At 47.7% G+C, this 14,192-nt stretch overlaps 1 protein-coding gene across 11 annotated transcripts in view; it reads right to left on the bottom strand.

Annotated features, from left to right (window-relative positions):
• AAK1 (AP2 associated kinase 1) overlaps positions 1–12,408 on the bottom strand; it is an 84,340-nt gene extending 71,932 nt beyond the window's left edge. For 3 of the 11 annotated variants that reach the window (XM_087706034.1, XM_087706038.1, XM_087706039.1), the window contains exons 1-2: positions 12,104–12,407; positions 11,082–11,509 (exon numbers count right to left, since the gene is read on the bottom strand). In XM_087706034.1, coding sequence (XP_087562160.1) covers positions 11,082–11,247 — 166 coding nt within the window. In that variant the 5' untranslated portion in view covers positions 11,248–11,509; positions 12,104–12,407. Of the gene's footprint in view, positions 1–11,081; positions 11,510–12,103 lie in introns of all 11 variants that reach the window. The other 8 variants (XM_087706036.1, XM_087706037.1, XM_087706040.1 and 5 more) reach the window with 6 other exon arrangements.
• Positions 12,409–14,192: the final 1,784 nt, after the last annotated feature.

Below are 14,192 nucleotides of genomic sequence, written 5' to 3'. Positions count from 1 at the left end.
AAACATGCTGGCTGGGGAATTCTGGAAATTGAAGTCCACAAGTTTTAAAGTTGCCAAGGTTGGACATCCCTGGTTGGTGTTTGTACACTCAGCTAATTTGCCTTTCATTAAAACTAAACTCTGAAATGATAGCTTAGCATAACGGACCAACCCAGTTATTCAAAATGAAGGGATCAGGAGTTTAAGTTGGTCTCCCTGCCAGGCAAACTTTGAGGACCGATAGCAGTCGTGTTCTTTCCCTAACCAGGACTGAAAGCTATTGTCAGGCCTGCAGCCATCTTTTCTTTTGGGTCTTTGGTCTGCCACATTTCCTGTTATTCTGCTCTGCCTTTTCTATTATGGGAAAATGGGAGGGGGGATTGTACAGAGTTAGATGATATGTAGCCATAACAAAATTCTTTCTAGAAAGCCAAGGTCTCTTCCAACTCTCATATTCTCTAAAAACAACAACAACCCTAAATTCAATGATGCTTAAATATAGACACTATAAATTTGACTCAGGGGCTTTTGGGTTCTTCTCCCACAAAGCTTTGAACTAACCACTAGGCTGGACTTCATGAGACGTTCCCCCAGCTGTAGATGAAAGGGAATCTTTCATGAGCAGCCTCTTTCAATGACAGCAAGTCCATCCATGGACTCTCAAAATGAAGTCCATGGAACAGTAGCCCCATTCAGAACCAGAGCTAAATCTGGACTTGGAGAAAAGGCCTGTGAAACTGGAAGAGCTGCAGCAGGGCAGTAGCTGGCAGATTTCCCAAAGCTTTCCCAGGGCAAGGGCCGATTAATAGCTTGGACGGAAGATCATCCAGAAATCACAGGGCTGCATCAACACACCCAGGAAGGGGGCAGCCACAAACAGCTCCCGGACTGCCTACTAGAAACCTCTGTGGATGTGCCCAGGTAGTCATGACTCAGCAGAATGTGTATAATGTCATATCATATATGTGGGCATGTGCATAATTTTGCATTTATTTATTTTGTCACCTTGGTGTAGCGTATATTGGAGGCGGTGGCCCTTTGAGCGCTGTGTGCAACAAAATTTGGTTTTAATGCATGCCGATTAGGGTACATTCAAAGGGACCATAAAACAAAAAGTTGTTATTAGTTCTAAGAGGACGACAAGGGCTACAAGGCAAGATTGCAGCTGCAACTGCCTCTTCCAGAAAATGGAGGATCACTGGGCACACAACCATTTTGCAGCCACAGTTGTTAAATGATACGTTAGTCACACGGTCATTCCATGAATTAGTTTACTTTAGTTTACTTTATTGTCACTGCACATTGTACAACAAAATTAAATGCCATCTTCAGTGTACATTATAACTATAAAGATAAAAACACAAATACGCATCCTTCACCTGCTTTACATGGAATCTGGCTTCTCCCTGGACTTCCATATGACCTCTTGTGACACTGCAACATATCATAAATATGAGGCAATTACCAAGGGTCAGAATTTTGAACATGTGAGCATGGGAATGCTACAATGGTCGTAAGTGTGAAAAACACTCATAAGTCACTTTTTTCAGTGCTGTTGTAACTTCGAACTGTCAGTAAACGAACCATTGTACATCAAGGACTACCTCTAAAATAAATCAGGGGTGTCCAACTTTGGCCACTAAGACTTATGGACTTCAACTCGCAGAATTCCTCAGCCAGCAAATCAACCTTGGCCCCTTTGAGACTTATGGACTTCAACTCCCAGAATTCCTCAGCCATCAAATCAACCTTGGCCCCTTTGAGACTTATGGACTTCAACTCCCAGAATTCCTCAGCCATCAAATCAACCTTGGCCACTTTAAGACTTATGGACTTCAACTACCAGAATTCCTCAGCCAGCAAATCAACCTTGACCACTTTAAGACTTATGGACTTCAACTCCCAGAATTCCTCAGCCAGCAAATCAACCTTGGCCACTTTAAGACTTGTGGACTTCAACTCCCAGAATTCCTCAGCCAACAAATCAACCTTGGCCCTTTTGAGACTTATGGACTTCAACTCCCAGAATTCCTCAGCCAGCAAATCAACCTTGGCCACTTTGACACTGGTGGACTTCAACTCCCAGAATTCCTCAGCCAACAAATCAACCTTGGCCCCTTTGAGACTTATGGACTTCAACTCCCAGAGTTCCTCAGCCAGCAAAGCCACAAGTCCATAAGTCTTAAAGTGGCCAAAGTTGGACTCCTAGGCCATAAATGCTTTAAAAAGAAGAAGAAGAAGGAGGAGGAGGAGGAGGAGGAGGAGGAGGAGGAGGAGGAGGAGGAGGAGGAGGAGGGGGAAGAGGAGGAGGAGGAGGAGGAGAGGAGGAGGAGGAGGAGGAGGAGGAGGAGGAGGAGGAGGAGGAAGAGGAGGAGGAGGAGGAGGAGGAGGAGGAGGAGGAGGAGGAGGAGGAGGAAGAAAGCCAGTGGTGCTGAGTTTAAAAACACACCTTGCACAGGGTGCTTTCCACATTTATTCCACTTGAATCCCCAAAAAACTTCTCAAAGGCCGAACAGCCAAGCCAAACACTCAAAATGCTCACTATTTACTCCAAGAAATCTGATCCTGTTTGGAACCAGGCAGCACGTAAACAACTTGTAGGCTTCCGTCATCCAAGAACATCTTCGAGCAGTTTGTAGGACTGCATAATGAAGTCATTTCATATGGTCATTTCAACTGCAGGGTCCCCAATGGCTGCGTAACAAGATAGAATCAGCCCAAAGAGACTTCGGGAGAAGAATAAAAACTTCCCAGCTGCCTCAGAATAAGCCAGACTCTATTTGACTTGCAAGGCTTGAAGGGCTCCTTAAGGCTGGCCTATTCTGCTTTAAAGAAGATTAAATTACTGATCAGAGGGAGCTCCTTTCATGCTTCCAATTGTTGTGCCACACACACACCCCAAACCTGTTGGGTGCCCGATCGCATCCCTGCCTGATGGGTGGCATCTGGACGAGGAGCTTGGAGTGACTTCCACTTTTGCCCAGCATCCTAATGATTTTATTTATCTTTTTGCCGGCTTGGCACATTCGACCAGCAGGCTCGCGCATTGAGAGAAATGCCGGGATGCCACAGACATTGTCATTCACACGAAGTTTACACAAGCTGCCACTCGGCTGAACAGGGAGCTTCGCAGGGAGACTGCCTGGGTGGACGGTCCCCTGTGGCTTATCCACATGTGAAGTCTAACCAGGAGGTACCCCAACCGCTGAATGCAGACACCACTTAGGCTGCCTTGAGCTGTTGAAGGAAAGTCAGGACACCAATCCAGCAAATAAATACACAACTGACTTTTCTTGTTCAAAGTGCCACTTTAATAAGTGACTAAACTAAGATGATCAAACCCTCCCCACCCCCCAGATGATATGGTAATTAGGAAGATATTTGAATGTGCTAAAATGGACAGGAAGACCATGGAGTTAAAAGAAAAGAAAAGAGTCGGACTATTATAAAATTTGGAGCAGACGGTACAAGTGGTTGGAGAAGCCAAAACAAGAAATAAAAGCTTTGAAAATTATTGATTATACTATGAATAAAAATGTATATATGTAAATTTTGATTATACACACCACATTACATTATATTATAATTATCACATTACCATTAGAATTGTTAAAATCTACGAGAAGGCAATAATTGAAGAGTAAAGCACAAAAGCAGAATATACATGCTGATACGGAAAGCTGTAAAAAGTATATTGTATTCTGTTGTTTGTGTTTTTATCTGTTTTGTATTTGTTTTTGTATTTTTTTTCCTTGTGTTTTTTTAAACTTGAAAATGTTTAATAAAAACTATTTTAACAAAAACAATTATGATGATCCAAGGCCTGGAGACTAAACCATATGAAGAACGGTTGCAAGAATTGGGAAGGGCCGGTCTAGAGAAAAGCAGGACTAAAGGGGGACAGGATAGCAGCATTGCAGTATTTGAGAGGCTGCCCGAAAGAGGGGAGTCAAATTATTTTCCAAAGCACCAAAGGGCAGGACAGGAAACAATGGTTGTAAACTGATCAAAGGGAGAAGCAACCTGGAATTAAGGAGAGATTTCCTGAGGACAATAAACCAGTGGAACAGCTTGCCACCAGAGGCTTTAAAGAAGAGACTGGACAGTCACTTGTTTCAAATTGTCTAGGGTCTCCTGCTTGAAAGGGGGCTGGACTAGAAGACCTCCAGGGTCCTATTCTGATTGATTGAATTGTTCACAGTCCTTTTTATAAGGCTGTGATCTATTGGAATGGTGACTGTCCCCCTTGCCCACCCAGTCTGAGTGGGTTCATACAACAGTCTTAGCGTGGTTAATGAAACAACCTAGTTTCTGAGGCCACGCAGTTCCAAAACAACTGACACACCTCATTGAACAACAAAAGCACCAGCTCAGCTTAACAGAAACCAATCTTAGCTCATTGCTAAATGCTAGTTTAACCGGCCTGGAGCTCTGCGCGTTACATGAACACAGCCAGCCGTTCACAGATATGGCATCCACCAGGGGAGTTCGGAGAGCCCAGATGCGGCCAGCCCCAGGCCAAAAAGCCACCTTTTGCGCGACTACCCTCTGGGCCAACCTCCTTCTAGCCTCGGGGGGTGTGTGTGTGTGTGGACCGTACAGTGACTCGCCAAACGGCATCGGTGGCAAAGCAGCAGCACAAAGTCCTACAGTTGTTCTCGGGCGAAGGAATAACAACAACAAACACAACCTTAACCAGTGGCTTCAAATCCAAAGCTCTCTCTTTTGCACATCTAACTTGCAAGGAAAAGCACAGGGGAAGTGTCAGAGCACGCCAGCGAGCAAGCGCACAGGAACATGACTCAGCTCCGAGAAGTGTGCAGTCATGAGGCAGCCAAGAGGTCTGGAAAGAGTTTCGCTCTTTTTTAATGCTGACAAGTCTCCCTTTTGATCATTTTCCCTAGAAAGCAAGAGGGGCAGGGCACAGCATGGGGGTGGGAGGGGGGGTCAGCTCTCCCCTGCTTTCTTTGAAGGACTCCTTCCCCGTCCAATCAAAGCAATCTTTCTGAACTGATTTTAATCCGATTCTTAAGAAGGCACTAAGCTCCACATCGGTCCAACTGGGTCTGCATTTGAGGGAAGGGGGCTGTCTGCAGTGCAGAAGGGAATGGGACGAGGGGAACTGGGGGGCATTCCCCAAACTGGCTCTGCTTATTCCACCGCATAAGGGGACAGTTTAAAAGGAGAGGCACTAGGAATGTTGGGGACTGTCTTACTCTGGGGGCTCCACATTGGCAACTTCAAGACTGGTGGACTTCAACTCCCAGAATTCCTCAGCCAGAAAAGCAACCTTGGCCACTTTAACACTGGTGGACTTCAACTCCCAGGATTCCTCAGCCAGAAAAGCAACCTTGGCAACTTTTAAGACTGGTGGACTTCAACTCTCAGAATTCTTCAACCAGCTTTGCTGGCTGAGGAACTCTAGGAGTTGAAGTCCACCAGTCTTAAAAGTTGCCAATGTAGAGACCCAATGTGGTCTTGCCCAACACGATTCTGTCCATCCAATCCCACTGTGAAGAGGTCACCTCCAAGAGATCCAGAGGTCCACAAGAGAAGAGGCTCTTCCAATAGCAGTCCCCACCCCCCACCCCAAATATGTCCACCTCTGTCTGTCTTTTTGATTAGGGAGATCCTGGAACCTTATTCAAGGGTCCTTCTGACCACAGAAGATTGTTGGGTAACCCATTTTATTATGTGAAACTGGGGTCTCCACACTTGGCAACTATAAGACTTATGGATGTTTCCATCCTCAGAAGATAACCAAGATCCCTGGAAGAACTGAATACAGATCTGGCTTTCATCAGCAATGTGTCTTCTCTGGGAGCCACCCAGAGTTGTTTAAAAGGGGCAGCCATATAAACCTTTTAAATAAATAATAGAATAACAGAGCTGGAAGGGACCTTGGAGGTCTTCTAGTCCAACCCACTGCTGACGCAGGAGTCCAGTGATGGCAAACCTTTTCGGCACCGAGTGCCCAAACCGGAACGCTCGTGCATGTGCTTGCGCCGGGACACTGGGAACCCAAAGACCAGCTGGCCAGTGTGCGCATGCCTGTTTTGGGGGAACTTTGGGGCCGTTTTCAGGCCCTTTTCAAGGCATTTTTCAGCCTAAAAACAACCTGGATAATGGCCTGAAAAACAGCCCCCAAATGGCCTAAAAAAGGCCCCAAAACAAGCCAAAAAACAGCCTGTTTCTTAAATCAGACGAGCAGCTGGCGACAGCACACATGCTCACAAAGAGGGCTCTGCGTGCCACCTCTGGCATGCCATACGTTTGCCATCACGGCTCTAGACTAAACCATTGCAGAGAAATGGCTGTCCAGGCTCTTCTTAAAAGTACCCACAACTTCCATTCTACTTCTTCCATTTTGGGCTACAGAAATTCCAGATGTTCTCCAATGCCATTCAAACCAGAAGGCGTTAAAGGGCTGAGTTGATCACTTGGATGATCAGATGTTGTAGTCTGGAACAGCTTCAAATGAAGCACTTCAACAGCCACAAAAGTCAGTGACCTTCTCAATGCCAGTAAGGAAATTCATTACCCTCAGACATTGCAAGCTTCTGCCCTGGAAGTTTGGTGGGTAGTCTAGGAAGAGAAGGTTGGAAGTACAGCAACCTTTCCCTACTGTTTTACCCTAGAGAAATCCTTGAAATAACCTTCAGGTTTCAAGGAAGGAGGGGGAGAGAGGGGGGGAGAGGGAGGAGGAAAAGAAAGAAAAGGAAGGAAGGAGAAAGGAGAGAAAGAAAAGAAAGAAAACAAAGGAAGGAAGGAGAGAGAGAGAAAGGAGAAGGAAGGAAGGAAGGAAGGAAGGAAGGAAGGAAGGAAGGAAGGAAGGAAGGAAGGAAGGAAGGAAGGAAGGAAGGAAGGGAGTCACTTCTACCAACCCAATTTAGAGGCAGGCTGGCATCTGGGTCAAGGCACATAAAATTCCTGCCACTGCCAGCACTAGCGTTCCAAAACTGATTTTCTTCCCTCGTGATCTTTCACAGAACCTCTACCAACCTCTTGTGGCATCTAGGAGGGGTCTTTGGCATAAATTAGTATCACTCTGGGAATGCTGGTGTGTGTAAATGTTCTCTGAAATAAGGTTTCCAGAGAAGAAAACCAGCATACCAGGAAGCAGCTTAAGAAAGGACCTGTGACATCATCTTTTCCCCCTAAAGAATGACACAGAAGCAGAAAGAAGACTTTGGGGGGAAGGGGGGATTATGTGTCATCAAGTCAGTGACGATGCTTTGTGGCTAAGTTTTCTCCAGGATGGAACATCCCTGATCCCTCCCTAACCTGGCCTTTCAGGTCTTCCAATCGTGTCCTGATTGATCCCACTGTAACCAAGTCTATCCACCTTGTTCCCAGCCGTCATTCTCATCTTCCCTTTTCTTCCAACCTTTCCACACATTATGGATTTTTCAAAGAACCTGGGTCTTTTCATTGAAGTTAGACGCGAGCATGAATTTATATATGTAAAAGTGAAATACCACTCATGCATCATCACGAAATCTCCAGAACCGTAAAGCCTACAAGCCACCCTGAGTCTCTTTGAGAGTGGGCGGCATACAAATTAATTAAATAAATAAATACAAACTTGAAATTTGTCACGTATGTTCCTCTTGGCTTCTAGGTGCTTGCTAAGAAAGGATTTTTCAAAATGACCATCAGATCATTAGTATTTCTTATGTTATATTTAACACACTCCAATGCTAAGGAATTAAGACGTTCTACTACCCCTCCCCACCTGAAAAGAACTCTGCTCCAACTGCCACTTAGCCATGGGCATGGTCAGCGCGTGACTCATCCGGCCTGCTAGCTGGGAGTTTAGACAATGGGGCCAGACTGAGGGAGAGAAAGGGATAAGATAGGAGAGGTCAATCATAACTACTCAGCTTTAACTGTCAACTTCTTAAGCCTGATCACAAAGCTTCGTAGCAAAGCAGAGGTATTCAGCTACTAGTGCTATATAAAATTCTCTTGCTGCTTAGAAATATTTGACTCACCCTTCAGCCAAAAGACGCCCTTACAAAGGATTCTGTGTCACCTTAGAGCAGTGTTTCTCAACCTTGGCAACTTGAAGATGTCCGGACTTCAACTCCCAGAATTCCCCAGCCAGCATTCGCTGGCTGGGGAATTCTGGGAGTTGAAGTCCGGACATCTTCAAGTTGCCAAGGTTGAGAAACACTGCCTTAGAGAGCTAATGGCCTTCAGACCAACTCAAACAAGGTTTCTTGACGAGGTTGAAGAAGACCTCCTTCTGGTAGTTTACTATTTCAGGGCTAAATTATTCATAACCTCAGTGCAATATGCAAAGTGTTATGTTGAGCTACCACCATCCTTCGCTTAGAGCTGCTCAGGTTGACTCACAAAGGGCCAGAGTTAAGTTGGCTTTTAGGCCCAAACTCCTGGGCCCAACAGAACATCAATCTGTCTCACAAACATGGATGTCCTCCAGAGGAATTGGACTACCAGGATTAAGGAATCAAGATCACAGAAGCATTACTACCACTTTATTGTGCCATGCCAAGACCACACTTGGAATGTTGCATCCAGTTTTGGTCTCCACGATATTAAAAAGATGTTGACACTCTGGAAAGAGTGCAGAGAAGGACAATGAAGGAGGCTGGAGGCAAAATCATATGAAGAACGGTTGAGATAACTACAGTAGGTGTGTCTGGAGAATTCTGGTTGACGTCCACAAGTCTTAAGAGTTGTCAAGTTTGGGATCCCTGCTTTAGTCCCATCTACACTTCAAGCAATCATAATGTAGGTCTCAACATTCCCCAGGATTCGGAAGGAAGGGAGAACACTACGTTTTTTTCCCCAATCAAACTAAACTGTAGCTTAGAGCAGTGTTTCTCAACCTTGGCAACTTGAAGATGTCTGGACTTCAACTCCCAGAATCCCCCAGCCAGCGAATGCTGGCTGGGGAATTCTGGGAGTTGAAGTCCGGACATCTTCAAGTTGCTAAGGTTGAGAAACACTGGCTTAGAGAAACCAACCACATCGCCCTCATTCCAAGCTCACTCTATTGAGGTACAAGCAGGCACGTTTCCGGGTGGGGTAGGTGGAAGGAAGGAGTGGAATGGAACGGAACGAACCCATTCTCTCCATGAGGGAATCTACTGGCAAGCAGCTCACAGGATCAGCAATTACTTAACCAGTAAGGTGGCTTTAACTTCCCTGCACGACCCTCACTCGTTCAAAGCTCCCCTGTCTAAACGAGATCGCCTCTGAATCAGCAGAATTTACCCCGCCCAGGATCGGCCAGGGACATTCGGCACTCAGCATTTTTGTCCGGCATTCATAAGGGTTGGAGCAAGTGGGAGAGACACAATGAGGTCTGGCTGCTTGCCCAATCCTTCTGGACTCTTGTCTCCTGTCTGCGGCAATCTATCCTGGCCGGCAGCATCTGGGAAACCTGGGAAACCAGAATCAGAACCTTCCCAGCTGGTTCTGTTCCAAAGCCCCAGAGTGGAAGATGCACCACTCGGCATCTCATATATGCTGGAGTGAATGGCCCTTGCAAGAGGATAAAGAATTGTCCATCCCTAAAGAAGCCAGGACCAGGATCTGCTAAGCCAAAAGTCCCTCTTTCTCTCTCTGGCCATTTGTGATGCATTGCATAAGCCTTCCCTCTTTTCTCTCCCTCCCCCTTCAAGTAACAAAGAAACCAGGAAGGTCAAAGATGCTCCTTCCCTACGGAATTTACTCCTCACACCAGTGGCTAAATTAATCTGATTTAATAAACCAACCGAGGACAAAAACAAAACCGAGCTTTTACAAGCAAAGCAACTGGAAAGTGTGTTTTAGCACAAATTTAAGCCAGGATTCTGGTTGTTGTTTTCTGCATAGCCTATGGCCAGAGTGCAATCTTTAGGGAGTCCTGGCCATGGTTTAAGAGAGAACCCCAGGCCACCTTATCCTTGTGACGCAGCAAACACACTGAAAACCAAGAGGAAATTCCACCTAGGCATCTCATTATCCCTTTATTTACAGCGAGCAGCACCAGAAGGGAGAAGAAACGGTGCGTTTGCATCAGCGAAGCCGGCAAGCACATTACGTAACACCATTAAGGAAGGGGAAAGGGTTGGTAAATGATTATGCGGGTGAAGAAAATGCGGAGGGGGGGTGCTGGCTGCACGTTCTCAGAGGGGCTGTTTCAGGGCTCCCTGTTTGGAAGCTCAAAGCTGGGTTGCCCCCTCTGTGCCAGAGAGTCTCCAAACCTGGCAACTTATGGACTTCAACTCCCAGGATTCTCAACTAGATGACCTGGCTGAGGAATCCTGGGAGTTGGAAGTCCAACAAATCTTGAAAGTTGCCTGGCTTGGCGAGACCCCTACTGCTTATGCCATTTATCCCTCTTAGCCGTCAGCACCAGGTAGGTAGGTAGGTAGGTAGGTAGGTAGGTAGGTAGATGAAGAGAGAGAGAGAGAGAAGAGATAAATATAGATAGATGAGAGAGGGGGGGGAGATATAGATAAATAAAAGATATACATAGATGAGAGAGAGAGAGGTAGGAGAAAGATAAATCTAGATTGAAGAGAGAGAGAAGATAGATAAATAGATATATATAGATGATAGAAGTAGGAGATAGATAAATAGATATAGATAGATGAGAGAGAGATCGGAGATAAATAAAGATATACATAGATGAGAGAGAGAGATAAATAGGAGATAAATAGGAGATAGATAGATAGATAGATAGATAGATAGATAGATAGATAGATAGATAGATAGATAGATAGATAGATATAGATAGATAGAGATAGATAGAGACAGACAGACAGATGGATAGATATGAGAGACAGAGAGTAGATAGATAGATACATACATACATAGATGATAAAGACAGGAGAAAAGACATAGATAGATTAGATAGATAGACAGACAGACAGACACACATACACACACACACACACATTTTAATTAAAAAGGGTGATTTCCGCTCTCAGGAGCAGTGGCTTTCCTGCAACAAAACAAGACTGCAGGATTGTGGGAGATCAATGCCCAAATTAAATTTAAGCCTGTTTTCTCCCTAATTGGATTAGCTAAGCAGCTTGGGGGGGCAGGGGGAGGGGGGAAGAGAGGGAGACCCGGCCTGGGCTTACCTTCTGCCACGACCTCCTCCACCGTCACCTGCTGCCTCCCCACATTGAAGACACGGCCAACGTATCCGCTGCCAGGCCCTGTGCTGCTGCCGCTGCCGCCTCCAAGGGTGCCTGAACCAGCGCCGGATCCTCCCTGCTCCCGGCGAGAGTCAAAAAACTTCTTCATGGTCCCCGAAGTGTCCCCCTTGCCTCCCCCCCTTGGCTTCTTCTTCCTCTTCTTCAGCTAGGGGGGTGCCAGGCTTCCCTCCGCCACAGACACCCAGGGAGGGAGGAGGGCAAATGGGCAAGAATTCCTGCCAGGCCACGAAACAGACAGCTGGGGAGGGGGGAGGCAAGCTCTTGGCTTCCCCCTCCTTAAAGGGCAGCCCAGGAGGGTGTAGCTCTCTGAGTCCAGGAAGGCAGAGCCCGGCTGCAATTCGCACTCAGACCTGGGGGGGAGGAAAAAAGAGAGAGGTTATTTATATAGGTCAGAGCTCCAGGGTTCAATATTGGGAGGGGGTTCTTGCAAATGATGGGAAGGGGCTCACAAGGGGCCCAAGGTGAGGAGCCCAGAGCTGGGGGGGAAGAAGAGAAGCAGGGAGAGTTGGACAGCAGAGGCCTCGGAGGCCTCGGGGTTGCCTTCTTAACACCCCCCCCACAAAGGAGGAGGAAGAGGGGTCGGGAGACCCCCCCTCCTCCCTTTCCGCCCCCTCCTCCCTTCAGAAGAGGCCGGGACGTCTTATTAACAGCCACCCCCCAGAAAGGAGGAGGAAAAGGGCGCGGGGCTGCCTTCTTAAAAACACCCCTCAAAGGAGGAGGAGGGGTCGGGGAGACCCCCACTCCTCCTCCCTTGCCCCCTCCTCCCTACAGCAGCGGCCGAGGACGCCCCGGGGCGCCTTCTTAAGCCTCGCCCCACAGAAAGGAGGAGGGGGGCGCGGGAAGACCCCCTCCGTCTCCCCCTCCCCCCCACAGCAGCTGCCCCAGAGGCCGAGACCTTCCCCCTTTCTCCCCCTCCCCTCCCGGCCTCCCGCGGGCGCAGCTACCTGGCCGGGCCACAGTGTTACCATCGCGGCTTCCGCTGCGGGCGCCGCGCCGGCCCTGCAGCATCGCTACACAGTAGCGGCGGCCGGAGGCGGAAGAGGAGGAGGAGGCGGCGGGCGAGGAGCGGCGGGGGCCGGCAGCGAGAAGACCATGCCGAGCAGCTGCCGCCGCTGCCCGTCTCGCCCTCCGCCCGCGGCCCGCTCCGGCCAGGAAATGGACTGTCACGGGGAGGGCCGCTTCCCCCGAGCGAGGTGGAGGAGGAGGGAAACCTCCGGCAGCCCTTCCTCTCCTGGCCCTCGCCGGGGCCCCCCACCCCCGCGCCGCCCTGAAAAGCCTAAGCGGGCAGGAGAGAGGGGAGGGGGAGGAGGAGCTTCGCGAAGGGGCTCCCTTTACTTTTCTGCCCCCCCCCTCCCGCTGCGTCCACCTTCTTTTCAAAACCTCACCAGCCGTTCTGCCGCTCTGCATTCTGGGAACAGTAGTTTCCCTCCGCGGTCGACTCGGAGACTACAAGTCCCAGGGAGAAGCGGGGGATGAGGCGCTTGGCGGGGCGGGGGGGCTGTTGGACGGCGCGGCGGGAGGAGGGGAGATGTAGTCCGGCAGGGTCTTAGGTTGGATTTCAGGCGGGGAGGGAGGAGAGGCTGCGATAGCCCAGCCTTTTAATACACGGACTCTTGGTTCCCGCGATCGTGACGTTGGAGCCCCGCGCGGAGGGGGGGGCGAGGATTAAAAGGATGTCTGTCTAAATTATCCCTTTCCCAGCCGTTTAATGCGCACCATACGGACGGCTGATGCCAAAAGAGGCAGTTTCCTGCCAGCTTTTCCCAACCCGACTTCTGGTCCCGTCCAACTCCCAGAATTCCCCAGCCAGCATAATTTACTCTCTTGTAATCCCTTCCTCTGCAATCTCTCCACTTACATCAGAGGTCTTCAAACTTGGAAACTTTAAGACTTGTGGACTTCAACTCCCAGAATTCCAGCCAGCTAGAATGGAAGGATCTATCCCATCAGAGCATAAGAAGCTTCTGGGAAATGCCTTCAAAACTAAAAAACAAAAAAGTCCAGGTGCCTCCTTAAAAAAGCACCTTTGGGACAACCAGGACCTGGATGATGGAGAATCTCTACAGACTTTGTATGCACCGAAATTTCATTTTAATGCGTATCAATTAGTGTACATTCATAGTGACAATGAAGTTATTCTAAGTCTAAGAAGAAGCGCAATACCATCGTTCCCACCAGCAAAAGAGCCCACTGGTGGCATATAGGTAGGTGGTAACTAAAAAAGGCCACTAAGTCCCCGGTTTCTCCATTCTGCTAAGTCCTGCTAGGTCATATAAAGTTTACTTTATTGTCATTGCATCTCGTACAATGAAATTAAATGCCATCTTCATTGTACATTATACATTAAAAAAATAAAACACACACACATCCTTCACATTCTACACAATTGTATTGAAAACCCCTGATATTATGCAATATTAATATTGCACTACACTGTAGAGTTCAATATAGTTGCTCTCTGGGGTAAAAGCTTGGCCTTGTTTTGGACTCATGGGACTTACAGGCCACTGTGGTCACCATCCAAATGACACCTGAGCCCCCACTAGGTTCTCACACTCCCATCACGCAAAGGTAGAGCAACCGTCGGTTTTCCCGTGGAGGATGACCGTGGGATCACTGCTGGGATTTGTGCTTGCACAACAACCCGACATTAACACAGCAGTATGAGGTGCTGAGGATGGAAGCTGGCTGATGATATTTTAGCCCAGTGTACTGTCCGTATCCATATTTTAACTTAGTTCGGGATTCTAATTGCATGAACCCAGCTAATTGCATTTTACAAGTCGTTAACCAGTTGTGTTCATTCATTCATTGGGAGTTAAATGTTGCCTTTTGTATACAGCAATCTTATGAAGTTGTGTATGAAGTTAGTACCCACCCCTTTCCTAGAAAAATGAAAATATCCTGGGAAATACTGAAAAGGTAGAATATTATATTTCCCTGGATCAAAAATGGAGAAACATGTTTTTAAGCAGGAAACTGACTCACTCTTAATAGGCATAGCTGGCTGGAGAATTCTGGGAGTTGAAGTCC

This window comes from Thamnophis sirtalis, unplaced genomic scaffold (assembly GCF_051295495.1).
Source record: "Thamnophis sirtalis isolate CommonGarterSnake01/CBP01778 unplaced genomic scaffold, rThaSir2_p1.2 scaffold_2, whole genome shotgun sequence".
In the NCBI taxonomy this organism is placed as follows: Eukaryota; Metazoa; Chordata; class Lepidosauria; order Squamata; family Natricidae; genus Thamnophis; species Thamnophis sirtalis.
Note: the sequence above shows the minus strand (reverse complement) of the source record. Positions and strands in the feature narration are given on the sequence as shown.